Here is a 13598-nt window from a genome sequence, read left to right as displayed (position 1 = left end):
TTGAGTTTCTCTTAAAAAATTGTTTATGAAAGAGATTTGACCTGAATCAAAGCAGTTGGCTTAACAGATGTGTCAGAAGCAATACAGATCTTTTAGTTCTCTGTTTTCTAGAAATACACATATTTCAGGAAGGTGAAGTAAAGTCATTAAGCTTCTTAACATTTAAAAATTAAATACAAGTCAAGAAACCTATGCTCAGGAATGTTACAGTATGTTTTTATTTTTACCTAGCATATGTGTAATAGAAAACCTGATTTATCTCAAGGTATCCGTTCATTGTGTCATTATTAAAAAGGCAAAGGAATCATAAGCCTGAAATTTCCTGCTTTCTCTGCCTGAAAATTCTTGAGTTGCACTGCATTTTGCATTTATGTATCTTTTTCAGTTTGTTTGGGGATAGGCTGAGAAAGTTTTATTAATCTTTCACTCTCTTAGTGAGTTTTAAACTGCACAGTTCAAGCAAACAGCATTTTGGAAGAAATTTACTGTGAATGTTTTTACTTCCAAATGTAAATGTGGTTTACAGCAGGTGGGTTTGTATTCAAAACATTCTCTAGTAAAAATATAACAAGTGTTTTGGGGGTGGGGTAGGTGATGGCTTTCGCTTTTTCTTTGTGTTTTTTGTTGGGTTTTCAGTGGGTTTTTTGATTGTTTTTTTTTTTTCCCCCAGAGAAGGCCGTATATTCCCAATTTGCATTAGGAAGAATAGGAGGAGTCTAGTATTTGGTCTGTATTATCATCTACATTACTTTACCAGTGATTGTGTTATACTGAAAGAGGTCAGACAACCAGGGCAGGGAGTACAACTGGAATGTGGTATTTTAGTCCTCTCCCCCTGCCTGTGGATTGGATAAATGTCACAGGAGGACTGTGGCAGAGATGAGATTTGTAGATACCATCAGTGATTATTTAATGGAACATCTGGCTAGGAAGCCACAGAAAGAAATACAAGAGTTGTTGTGGTACTGAGGGGGCCCAAGATCTGGTTAGGAACTTTACGGGTGAAGAGCAACTGTGTAACAGGGGCCATAGTATTTTAAGATTAAATATCCCTGCAGGAGTAACGCAGACCCCAAAAATCCAATGGAGTTACACTCAACTTTAAAGAGTAGAATTCTGGAAAGAATTCTGGAAAAATCAAGGAGGCTTGCTAAAAACAAACCTCAAAAATATACGCAGGGTAGGGGGATGGGGGTAACCTAGCTAAAAAGAAGCAGAGAAAAAAATTGAATCTGCCAGGAGTCGTGGAAATTACTGGAGGATTTTATTCAAAGATCCTGGAGCCAATGCGTGCTATTTATTAGGAAAGGCTTGAGTAAGGATAGAAACTGGTATGGCTAAACAAATAAAGATCATTAGAAACAAGAAGGCATTCTTGTAAAAGATGAACTCATAAAGAAAACAGAAATTATCATAAACTCTGGCATGTTTATATGAAAATGCAATAAGGCAGGCCAAAAAAAAAACCCTATGAGAGTAGCTTCTGGGAGCTATCAAAACTAATAATGAATTCATGAATCCCTGAAACACACCGCAGCAAGAAGTCTGTCAATTTATAGGGGTATTTGATGGTGGATATATGAAAGGAATGCTCAGGAAAGATAATGGTATTGCAGAAAGCTAAATTAATTATTTTTATTATCCACTGTGAATAGAACTATGGAGGTTTCTTCCTAATAACATAAATTAATCAAATGTTAGGGGTCACTAGAAAAAGGGTAGAGAACAAAAAGAGACAACATCATACCTTGAATATTGTGTATAGTTCCAGTCCGCTCATCCCCAGAACGACATGTTGTAACTGAAAAGTGTTGGGAAGCACAAAGATGATCGAAGGAGTGGAACTGCTCCTTAAGGGGAGCAGCTGAGTAGGCTCGGCCTCTTCTGCCTGGAAGAAGGACAACATAAGGATATGTGAGACTGGTCTGCAAAATCATGAGGCAAGGGGCATCAGATGAAGTTCCGAGTGGTGAGGCCCAGCGCATACAAAAGTGTGCACTTGTTCATGCAGTGGGGCGCAAGCCTTGAAAAATCTTTTCCAAAGAATGTAGATGAAAAACATTTATGAAAGCTCAAGAGAAGATGTGGGCAAGGTCTTAGAAAAGAGATCCATTCAGTTTTACAAACAGACAAACCACACCAATCTCAGGAACCCCCGTGATCTAGATGTAGTCCAGGACTGGGAGGGTGCCTGCATGCAGTACCACAATTCCTTCCCTGTTCTCACTTCCGGGCTACCTTCCTGTGGCAACACTCGGTGGCAGGACTCTGAGCTAGGGACATTGTAGTCTGAACTTACATGACTCCTCATACTGAAGTACCTCAAGTACCTATGTGCAATTTATGATACTTGAGTATCCACATGGCTCTTGGTCTGTATGTTTATCTGCAGTATTTGCACAGTAAATTAGGATGAAAGTAGGATAAGTAAACCTAATCAAACTTGAACTTGATAATTTCTGCAACTCTGTCTTATCCTGGAATGCATTTGGTAGATATGCTGAACTAGCATTTTGTTTCTTTTTCAGCATCGTGTGCATACAATCCTCAATGCAGACTTGGTTATTGTCATGAAGAGAGGGGTTATTTTGGAATATGACAAGCCTGAGGTTCTGCTAGAACAAGAAGACAGTGTCTTTGCTTCTTTTGTACAAGCAGATAAATAACAAAAATAAATGAAGCATTTTAAAGTATAATTGTATTATTTTCTAAAAATGTAAAATACCTGTAAATAAATATTTCATAATAAATTGAGGTTTTCCTTTTTTAATAAAATGAGCGATTTTTCTCCATCTGAAGCATTAACAAATTATCTGTGTATTTTCCTTTTATGTATACTACTACTCTTTTTATTTGCTACCAAAGAATCATGAAATATAGCTGAAAAAATGATATGGGTGAAATATGAGAGGGTACACATCAAACATAGCCGGCATGGAGTTTTTATGTAACTCTTAAACCTCTCCTGTCATTCTGTTAACATGTTATTTTTATGTCATAGTTCTGCTGTAGATAGTGCTCATGGCTGACTAAATACAGAAGGAAAAATTGTATACCAAAGGGATTTCTCAAAAGCTTGTATCTCTTATTCATATGACTCTGTAAAGCTTTAATATCTAAATATAAAATCTATAAAGCATTTTTTATATTGTCCTTTATTGATAGTTCCTGTGTCTCTTGTTCTCTCCTTTAATACCTTTTAGAAACGAATCACGTTCCTTTAGTTTTCCTTAGGCTGCCTCACCTCTACCCCCATTGAATACTATTATACTGATTCCAAACAGGATTGAGCTAGACTCCCTCCCAAACTGTGAGGAAGCTACGAGTAGGCAGGCTGCGATAACATAGCAGTGTTTAATGCACGCTTTTTCCAGACCAGTACAGATGTACCAATTCATCTGGACATTATCCCTCCAAGTCTAGTAAAAAAAGAGCATTAAACCTTTCACTGTAGTTCAGAGCCATGACAGCTTGACTCATTGTCTCCTAGTTTTAGGTATTTCACCCGCTGTCACACTGTTTCTAGATTCACTGTGATCCTTACCAATAGATGATATATGCTTAATTTGTAACCACTGAAATTATCCTAATATGGCTAGGTATCACCTTACCCCCGCCCTATTGATTCATTGTGACAATCCTTTCAGGATTTATTAGTTGCTAAGGGGTTAGAATGTCAAAAAATGGAAGGCTACACAAATTTTTCACTGTTAATCTTTTTATAGCAACATTGGCTTTACATCCATTTATGTACTCTTCCCCTTTTTGAAGAATTTCTAGCACTTAGTAAAATTGCTTTGTCTTTCTTTTTTCTGTCTTTAGTCTGTTCAATTAATTTGGAATCTGTTTTTTTAAAAGCTTTATTTTCTAGAAAAAGACACCTCTGTATTCTCATGGGATACATGATATTTTTAATGCATTACTTCTAGCATTGCAGCAGAAAGCAAGAACTTCTGTTGCAGTTTTAGTAGTGTTAACAGTTCCACAGTGGAGTATTTGCAGCATCTGCCTGCTATTATTTGTGCAATATCTAAGGGCATTAAACTGAGGCCACAGAACATACAGCTGCATAAAATTGGGGAGGTGGAATGCAGTTATGCAGACGAGTGCATGAGCTCTGTCATTGCCTGCTACAGATGAAGAATGAAAATGGGCAGTTGGGAGAGATTTCCTTCCCCAGTGAATCACTGGGCAGCAGCAAAGAAAACAGCTGCAGAACTACTGGTGTGCTTTCACCCTAGGGTACCGGGCATCCATCAGGGCTAAGAGAGAAGAAATGGGAGATGGGTGATTGTCCTTCCAGGGCACCAGGAAGGCAGAGTGAGGGCACAGCAGGTTTCCGCTACAGCTACTGTGCCTGCTGCCTCCTAGCTGCCCAGCACTGGTCTAAGGCAGGATCTCATCCTGTAAAGGCTTAGGAGAACATTGCTCTGCAGGACATCTCAAACTCACGCTGCAGAGAGAGATCCTCAGAAGCTTTGCAAGTGTCTGTGGAGGTCCTATATCCTAATGGCAAGAGGAGAGATACAGGGAAGCAAGGTTTCATATAATTTTAATAAAGTGCCTGGGATTTGACACTGCGGTTTGGACCAGCTTCTAATCCGTAAGCTTCTGACAACCTTATCTAGAAAGGAATGCAAGGGAGCATATCGCTAAGACTGCATTATATCTTGCAGCATTAAGAAAACACTCAAAACACAAGTGTCATACATTTCAATTGAAAATGGGCCTTCTATTTCACAAAGCAGCATTGCAGGAGCATAGGGTGAGTTGGTTCATATCCAATGATCATGTATCTTTTTGATGGTACCACACTACTGGACAAATGTGTGAACAGGGAGGCCTCTCAGCTGCCACTTTGGACAGAGTAGACTTCACATTGCCTCAGCACATTTTATCTAGTCTTGTTTATATGGGCCCAAGTCCCAGGAGAGTATTTGCCTGCTCCCTAACTCCAAAGCATGAGATTCTCAACAGTGACCAGAAGCAGCATCCAAGAAAATTATCCTGTGGTGGGAGACTCACTGCTATTATCTGAGCTGTTAAACCTGTTGCCTTGAGCTAGGCAGGCTAGAAGTCACTATTGAATCAGGCTCACAAGTGTATTTTGCAGGGCTATGAAGCATTACCAAGCAAAGTGCTGTACTAAAACAGGTACAAGACAGCCCCAGAGCAGCCACGTCCAGACTTTCATTTCTCCTCTGGGATGGGACTTGGCTCAGTCCCAAAGGTGTTAGTAGGATAAGCTGTCCATGAAGACACAAAGTTTGTTTTATTTTGCTTGCTTTCTATAAATACTCCCATTATACAACAACTGCTATAGCATTTATCTCCTTGTCTTAGTGTGACCATTTCATCCTATTCTATTTATTTTTAAGGGAGCACTGTGTCACTGGGAGGCCAGGAAGCACAGCATGCCTGCTACATTAGCCCTCTCTCCAGCTGTGCTCATGCCTTCCCCTGTGGCTTTGCCTAAACAGCTCCCATCTCTTTTCTTTTTTCTACCCACTCATACAGCAAGGGGATTTCTGGGGCTTAATTTGTGTTAGGTTAACACTGTGTAGCCTTTGAAAGACAGACCTGCTTCTAAAGGCAGAGTAACACCATGGTGCCAACTAAATTATAATTTAACAATTATAGTAATATCTGATTTGATAGCCATTAAAATTAGGATAAATTAGGGTGGGGGTGGGGGAATTTTGAAATATAAAACCTATTTTGTGGGTGGAAAAACTTACCCCTCATGATTCAATACTACAGAGTGGGACTGTTGATTCCTGTGAGCCCAATTTGTTCAGCAGCTCTTAACACAAATATGTTGGCTCACACAGAAGATCTGTCACTTTTTTCTTTAAAGTATCTGTCACTTGATCCACAAAGACAGGGCTTCTTTTTACTCTGCTCTAGAAACTCTTCAGCAGAAGCCACTTGCTTTGCTGTCCCATCTCAGCCAGTAAGTGCTCAGAAGTGAAGGGAAACAAGTGGCAAATGACAGTCCCAATAAAGAACAGAAGTGGAAACAAGACAACACCCTTCTATCTCTGTAGAGTTCAGGATTCCTAAAACCAACATGGTGTGTTCATGCAATACCCCTTGCTGTAGCAGGCTCCATGGATCGTTCCTAGCACCAGACTATGAAGCAATTTAACTTTCCCTTGCAAAGACTCCTCTGACACATTTTTTTTTTAGTCTACATTCACGTCGTTACCACCCTCTGGAGGAAAAGGTACTGAATAAGAAAGCAATTAGAAAAGAGTAAAGAAAAATGGCATGAAAGACACGACTGCCTCTTGAATCCTAGATTTGTAGAATCATTTAGGTTGGAAAAGACCTTTAAGGTCATCAGGTCCAACTGTAAACCAAACACTGCAAGGTAGCTATGTCCTTCTCTGCAAAAGAGTGTGAAATGTTACCCTGCGTGGTGTTATAGAGCCCCTTTATGCTCACTGCAAAATGCTGGAAGCACCTATGAGCTGCCATCAGTTGGAGAACTTCATCTTTGACAAGTAAATCTTCAAATTCCTTCATCCATTTGCATTTTTAAAAGTGTTTAGAGAAAAAAAAAGTATGAAAAATGCAGTATTTTAGAAGTTAAATTGTATCTATAAATCATGTACGTAAAGTAAAAGTGTAGGTGTAGGTGACATTCACAGGAAGCACGCAAAAAAATGTCTAGCAAAGTGATGCAGAGAAAGGAGAAATATCTTTGACTAAGCTCAGTGGCCTGGCAGCCAGGTGCCACACCTTGTTGTTATTTTAATTTTTCAAAGCAGCAAGAAAGACAGTGGAACAAGAGAAAGCACTGGGAAACTGACCCCTCCAAAAGGAATGGATGCCCAAGGACATGCAACTATTCATACATAAGAAGTAGAAATAGTCTAAAGTAATAGTAATCGGTTAATTACAAGACCTATAATGAATGCCTAGAGAGCTCAGAGCCATTACTTAAAAATACTATTCGGAAATCCATAGGTGGGCCACTGTAAGTAGCTGTAGGTGGAGAAAGTTAATTCCAACACCAACTGGCAGGCTCCCAACCACCAGCTGGGCAACTGCCTTTCCCAGGCAATCAATAACTGCTTAAAGTATGTGTGTCCTGGTTTCAGATGGGATAGAGTTAATTTTCTTCTTAGAGCCAAAGCACTTAGAGCCAAGACTCAAAGGAAAGACCATGGACACATACAATTAGAAAAATATAATCAAAAATCCACTGGCACTAAAGAAAAACCTCTTATCCAGAATATCCTAGGATGCTTTAGCAACTCTGTAATGTTGGTGTCTACATGTGAAATAGAAACAAATACCTAAACCAAAGTAAACACATGAATGGGAATGCTGCATTTAAACAGTGGAGCAGCCACATTGGAGTGTTTTTAAATAATGCATCTTGTCACAAAGACACATCCTTATAGGTACGTATATGTATTTATAAACATGCAGACATCATACTGCCACACACAGGTTCCAGCCTTCTGTCTCCTTTTATTGCCTCTTCTGGTAATTTTGATGTCTTTCTGGAAGTTCATGTCCCTGTGGGTTAACCATTTGTGTCCAGATTGTTCTTTGGCAACTTTTACTCCTATTTGGACAGCAGACATTTTCCTGAGCAGTCACAGCTCATATTGTTTCATGAACTCCTCCTTTTAGAAAAATCCTTCCCTAGTCATGGCAAAATAACTCCAGCAAATTTGCTAAGTGGGACTGAGACCCTTTCATTGCAGGTCTCTGGTTAACCATTATGTGCTTGGATTTGGCCTCTTCAAGGCCATCTCCTATCAATGCCTGCCCTATCTATTGATGAATGCCTTCCTCCTACTTAAAGAGATGTGCAGGTGAATTTCTAGATATTTTTTTAATTATTATTATTAAAGATTTCCTTTTAGAAAATCTCCTTACCATTTTGTTTTCTATTTCACAGAATAATCGCCTAACCTGAAACCACACCATCCTACAAAGTAGGTGCTGCTAATGGAAGGCAGCCAGGTACTGGCAAATATTTACAGAAACCGTGGCCCAAAGCCCGACCTCCCCCTTCCTCAGGGAAAAAAAAACCATAATGAAAAATAATTTGAAAAAAAACTGAGGTAAAAAGGGTAAAGAAAGGCACTTAGCGCACATCAGAGAGCAAGCTGGGACTCGGCTCCCCCTTCTCTCCTCAGAGGGCTACACTGAGGAGCGGCGCCCAACGGTTTTTAACCGCCTGCCCTTGCGCCCGTTACCCAACGACCGTGAGGTGGAGGCGCGGGCGGGAAACACCTCAGAGCCCCTCTCCCCCCGCCTCGGGCTGCCTGAGGGGCCGGGGCTGCCTCAGAGACCGCAACATGGAGGCCAGGAGCGACCGAGACCGGCCCCACAAGCCGGGTCCGGCGTATGGGTCCGGTCTCGGTCGCTCCCGGCCTCGGAGACGCCGCCTCCCGGCTACGGCAGGGGCTGCGGCTGCGGCGGCGGCGTGTTCCCCCCCCTTCCCGGCTCCCTCCCTCGGCGGAGCGGCGGCTGCATGGGGCGGCGCTGAGCGGCGGAGCGGCGGCGGGGAGCCATGCTGTCGAGGAAGGGGATCATCCCCGAGGAGTACGTGCTGACCCGGCTGGCGGAGGATGTGCCGGATCATGCCCGGTACCGTGCCCGGGAGCGGCGGGCACGTTTTGTGGGCAAGAACGGTGCCTGTAACGTGGCCCATAAAAACATCCGGGAGCAGGGGCGCTTCCTGCAGGACGTCTTCACCACTCTGGTGGACCTCAAGTGGCCCCACACGCTGCTCATCTTCACCATGTCCTTCCTCTGCAGCTGGCTGCTCTTTGGCATGGTTTGGTGGCTCATCGCCTTCGCCCACGGGGACCTGGACCACAGCACCCGGCTGCAGCGTGAGAATGGCGAGGGGGCGGCGGGGGCCCCGGCTGGCTTCGTGCCCTGCGTGACCAGCATCCACTCCTTCACCTCTGCCTTCCTCTTTTCCATCGAGGTGCAGGTGACCATCGGCTTTGGGGGACGCATGGTGACAGAGGAGTGCCCAGCCGCTATCCTGGTGCTGATTGTGCAGAACATCGTGGGGCTGGTGATCAACGCCATCATGCTGGGCTGCATCTTCATGAAGACCTCACAGGCCCACCGCCGGGCCGAGACCCTCATCTTCAGCAAGCACGCAGTCATCGCCCTGCGGGAGGGCAAGCTCTGCTTCATGCTGCGGGTGGGTGACCTCCGGAAGAGCATGATCATCAGTGCCACCATCCGCATGCAGGTGGTGAAGAAGACCGCCAGCCTGGAGGGGGAGGTGGTGCCCCTCAACCAGATCGACATCCAGATGGAGAACCCCGTGGGGGGCAACAGCATCTTCCTCGTCTCCCCACTCATCATCTACCACGTGATAGACAAGAACAGCCCCCTCTACGACATCTCCCCTCTGAACCTTCACCACCACGAGGACCTGGAGATCATCGTCATCTTGGAAGGGGTGGTGGAGACCACCGGCATCACCACTCAAGCCAGAACCTCCTACCTGGCAGATGAAATCCTCTGGGGCCAAAGGTTTGTGCCCATTGTGGCAGAGGAAGATGGGCAATACTCTGTGGACTACTCTAAATTTGGCAACACAGTGAAAGTGCCCACCCCTTCATGCACTGCTAGGCAGCTTGAGGAGGACAAGAGTATTATGGACACCATGCCATTGTCCCCTAAAGGCACAATAAGGAAGAGGTCTGTCAAGCTAAAGCCCAAGTTTACCATAAGCGATGATCCTTCCTGATGCCTTTGGACTGGGAAACTCTGTTAGGCCTTTGTGTCTGAAAAATCTCATAAACTCAAAACACTGAGGTGGCCTCTTACTTTTTTTTAAATTCAGGTTGGTAGCACAAGGTATGTTCTGGTGTTATTTATTGTGGGATAAATCTAAAGCTAATTATATTTTTTTAAAGGTGTGAGAGATTTCAAGCAGCACTGGGAGTAGAAAAATCACAGTCTGCAGCTTTAAATTTCCATTCAGACTGTCCTGTTTAATTGCATGATCATTTTGCGTTGATTCATCTGCAGGTAATGATATATTTTCTCAAAGAATAAATGTATATTTATCCACAGAGACTGCATTACTTAGGGTCTTGCAGTGTCCTCAAGTCAGTAGTTTTTAACTGTTTTTTTCTAACTTGAACAATCAATATAGCAAAATATTAATAATAAATAAAGTAGGCTGGATTTAAATGATAACAAAAGGGTCAGGTAATGTTACGTATGACACAAGATCAGATCTGAAAGTGTCTATGTATTATACTCTACATCTCAAAGAAATTAACTGCCGGATTTGCTTCATCCATATTGTATGGTATGGAGCCACTCCTGCTACATGCAATATGAAATGGATTTGAATATTTACTTTTGTTTATTTTAAAACTCTTTACACTTCCAAAATAAAACATTCAGGAATGCCTTTTTGGACTGTACATTTCTGATAGTAAGCAATGCTTTGCCTTTAAAAAGAGTAGCAGATAGTATACAACTGATATTAATTATCAATAGGAAAAAATCTGTGTTCTGATTTCTAAAAGAAGAGAAGTAATGTCCCCTCTGCCCCGAGCCACATGGCCATGGGATACTCAGTAAGAAAATTAATCTCTCCTTTAGGCCAGAGTGAATTGTGTTTGATTCAGGGACTATTCATAGAATTAGTTATTTTAAATGAAAGAGCAATGCTGAATGCTGAAATTATATCTGCATGCAATAGGCAAAACCTTTCTCTCCCTTCAAGTCAAAGAAGTTGAGGGTTTTGTGCTTGGGGAAAGAAGGGATGTGTAAGGCCGTGTGGTCACTTCTGGGGTGCTCTGTCACAAAGCATACATCTGCTGAGGAAATTATTCCCTTTCCATTTACACCCCGACCTCCCGACACAGCCGGTGCCTGTCTTGTTTTTTAGCTGAAATCAAGATCCTGTATTTACCGGCAAACATGAAGGAGCCATGCTCACCCCTTCAGTTCCACAGTGGTGATAGAAGCAATTCCCCTTAGCACACTCCTGCAGATCCTCTGTCTGCAGATATCAGTAACAGCAGCAATTTTATTTCGATCCAGGGTTATTAGGAGATAGCAGCAGTATTAACTACAGTGTGCTATTAACAGGGCAAATTGCCACTCAAGTGAAAAAAGGTAATGTCCAAATAAAACTTAAATAAGCATCACAGAAGTGATCCAACACCTGGTTACATAAGCTGTGCAAAAGAGGCACAAAGTTACTTTCAACTTCATTATTCAAAGAGCTTCTAGTATCAAGTTCTTGTGTGTTAGGTAGTTCATGACAGGTACCTAAAATTCATGTTGGCAATAATATGGCAAATTTTTGATGCCTCATCAGTGTAACAATATGACAAACTCATTCAAAAGTGTGACAAAACTTCCGTATCGACTATGGAATATTTTCAGGCATCTATAATAAAATGAAATAATGTTTGGGTGAAACCAAAGGTTGTTTTAAACTGATGAAATAGTAGTTATGTTTTCAATATTTATGTATTTCAGTTTTATGAAGATCTGTATCAGCATTATCAGGCAGCCTGTTAAGAGAATAAACGCCTGTTCAGTTTTCAGATTCCCAATACACCAATACTAGTCTGTGAACAGCTCTGAAAATGTGATATGAGTTTCACAATGAAAAAAAAACCTAGCATTAACAAGTAGCCAGCAAAAAAAATTGGAAAGGCACATTTTACATTTGTAATGATAAAAAAAATCCTATTTTTAAAAATAGGGAATGATTAAATGCCTTTGATGATTAAATTTCTTCTGTAAGACTGAGTCTAATTGTCACATTATTTTCCAGCTTTCCCATTTACTGCCTCTATTCCATCTCCCATCACCCATCAAAGGGGCACTGACAGTAGAGCTATTTGCATTTCCTAGACACCTTTGTTCCTTTGAAAGTTCATTGTTCTTTATCACTTGTCACAATACCACTGCTCTGTTCTTACAGTGTCATAGACAAAATACTAGAATTAGCTTTCCAGTGACTCGAAATCGTTGGCTTCTACATAGTCTCTTTAGTGCCTTATTTCAATGTGTAAAATACACCTTAAGGCTCTCGCACAAAACCTCTTCAGCTCTGGTAGCGTTTTAAAGCTCTTTTCAAGATTTGACCTAAATGTAAAGCAGCTTCAGCAGCACTACCGTGCAACTATTTTCAGGAACTGATGCAAGCTTTTTTTCCCTCAGGGAAATCTGTGCTACAGAGAGGTAGAAAATTCTCTTTGTTCACTGGAGATGGGAGGGGAAAGACAGGAGCTTGCGTATGCTGGGCTGCTTTCAGGACCACTTTTTATGTCACTTCTTTGACAAGAATCTGCCTAATTTTCTGAAGTCTGGCAGTAAATAGGTATCATAATATTATGAGGAAGGCAGGATTTGTACTTTTAACATCACCATAGTGAATTATTTCAATCAAAGTGTTGGTGATTTTGAATCTCAGGGTTCTTGTGATTTTAAATCCTTCTATTCTTTGACCATTTAAAATATTCAGGAACATTTCAGGGGCAGAGCAAGGAAGAAGTGTATTTATTTTGAACTAGATGTGTATTTATTTTGTACTAGGGATATTACTTCTTTGTGAGGATCCTTTCATTTAGTCATTTACAAAGTATTTGGGAACACAAATATCTGAAACTGTTCCTGAAGTTGTACTTCTGCTGACAACCCTCATTCTCTGTGGAAAGGTTCTGGAGAAGGCACCAATGATACCATTTGACGTAGAAAAGTTCTTATTCTTTGAATATGAGCAAACACTAAATTTTCCATAGTTGAAGTCCAAAGCGAGTGGGCTCTTGAACCTTCTCTCTCAGCCTACATCGGCTTTTTGGTAGGTGGTACCGCCTCTGGGATGCTGCCAAACAGCTCAGGGGAGTGTGCTGTGGCTCCCTCCACTGCTACCTCTCCACATGGCCTCTGCACAGAAACCAGTGTGAGGGAAGCTGGAGGCTGGGTGCTAAGGGATTGCCCTGGCTGAAGGGAGGGCACGGACACAAGAAGTGGGGAGCTGTAGGTTTTGTAATGACCTATTACTGAGTTTAGGTTGTGGCAGAACTAACTGTGTCCATGGGAATTGCCTTTCACGTACTTCAGAGTCTGGAGACCATTATCGGTTTATGCTCGTAGTTCACACTGTTTAGTGCATTCTAATTGGAGTTTGTTAAACTATTTGGATCGACAGAAGGATAAGCTTATTAATCAGAAACAGAGTCTGAAGAACCCTTATGTTATATGCCATAGTTTTAAAATACTTGTAGTGACTGCTGGTGAGAACGTAGCCTGCCGGGCATATCAGTTTCATGTTGCGTTTCCTAATGAAATCAAGTGACATTCATATACAAAATTAGAGTATAACAAGGTCTGACTTGGTCTCTTTATCCCCCAAGGCACTTGATAAGTATAGTATTATAGTGGTGTACTTCAGTAGGACAATGTCCCTGTAAAATAGAAAGAAAACAGAATTGAACTCAAGAGGCTGCATATTGAGGCGAAAGAGGGTCACAGACACAAAATAAATACATTTAAAATCCACAGGTAACACAGTGGGAAGTCAGTGTCAAGAAGTAATAAACTATTTCCTTTTGAAGCCCTTCTTACCAGCG

The 13598-nt window shown here is 41.7% G+C and overlaps 2 protein-coding genes across 6 annotated transcripts in view; both read left to right on the top strand.

Annotated features, from left to right (window-relative positions):
- Positions 1–3139, top strand: part of ABCC8 (ATP binding cassette subfamily C member 8) — an 83037-nt gene extending 79898 nt beyond the window's left edge. For 3 of the 4 annotated variants that reach the window (XM_056354030.1, XM_056354029.1, XM_056354033.1), the window contains one exon: positions 2529–3139. In XM_056354030.1, the coding sequence (XP_056210005.1) occupies positions 2529–2666 (138 nt within the window). In that variant the 3' untranslated portion in view covers positions 2667–3139. The remainder of the gene's footprint in view (positions 1–2528) is intronic. The other variant, XM_056354032.1, reaches the window with a different exon arrangement.
- Positions 3140–8426: 5287 nt separating this feature from the next.
- On the top strand, positions 8427–10414 carry KCNJ11 (potassium inwardly rectifying channel subfamily J member 11). Of its 2 annotated transcripts, XM_056355032.1 has the most exons (2): positions 8427–8613; positions 8785–10414. In XM_056355032.1, exons 1-2 carry the CDS (start codon positions 8537–8539, stop codon positions 9737–9739), a joined length of 1032 nt encoding a protein of 343 aa, XP_056211007.1. In that variant the 5' UTR covers positions 8427–8536; the 3' UTR covers positions 9740–10414. The 2 variants fall into 2 exon arrangements, with proteins under 2 accessions (XP_056211007.1, XP_056211005.1); XM_056355030.1 differs by having other exon boundaries at positions 8431–10414.
- The last annotated feature ends 3184 nt before the right edge of the window (positions 10415–13598 follow it).

Source organism: Falco biarmicus, chromosome 10 (genome assembly GCF_023638135.1).
Source record: "Falco biarmicus isolate bFalBia1 chromosome 10, bFalBia1.pri, whole genome shotgun sequence".
In the NCBI taxonomy this organism is placed as follows: domain Eukaryota; kingdom Metazoa; phylum Chordata; class Aves; order Falconiformes; family Falconidae; genus Falco; species Falco biarmicus.
This window is presented reverse-complemented; position numbering and strand designations above follow the sequence as displayed.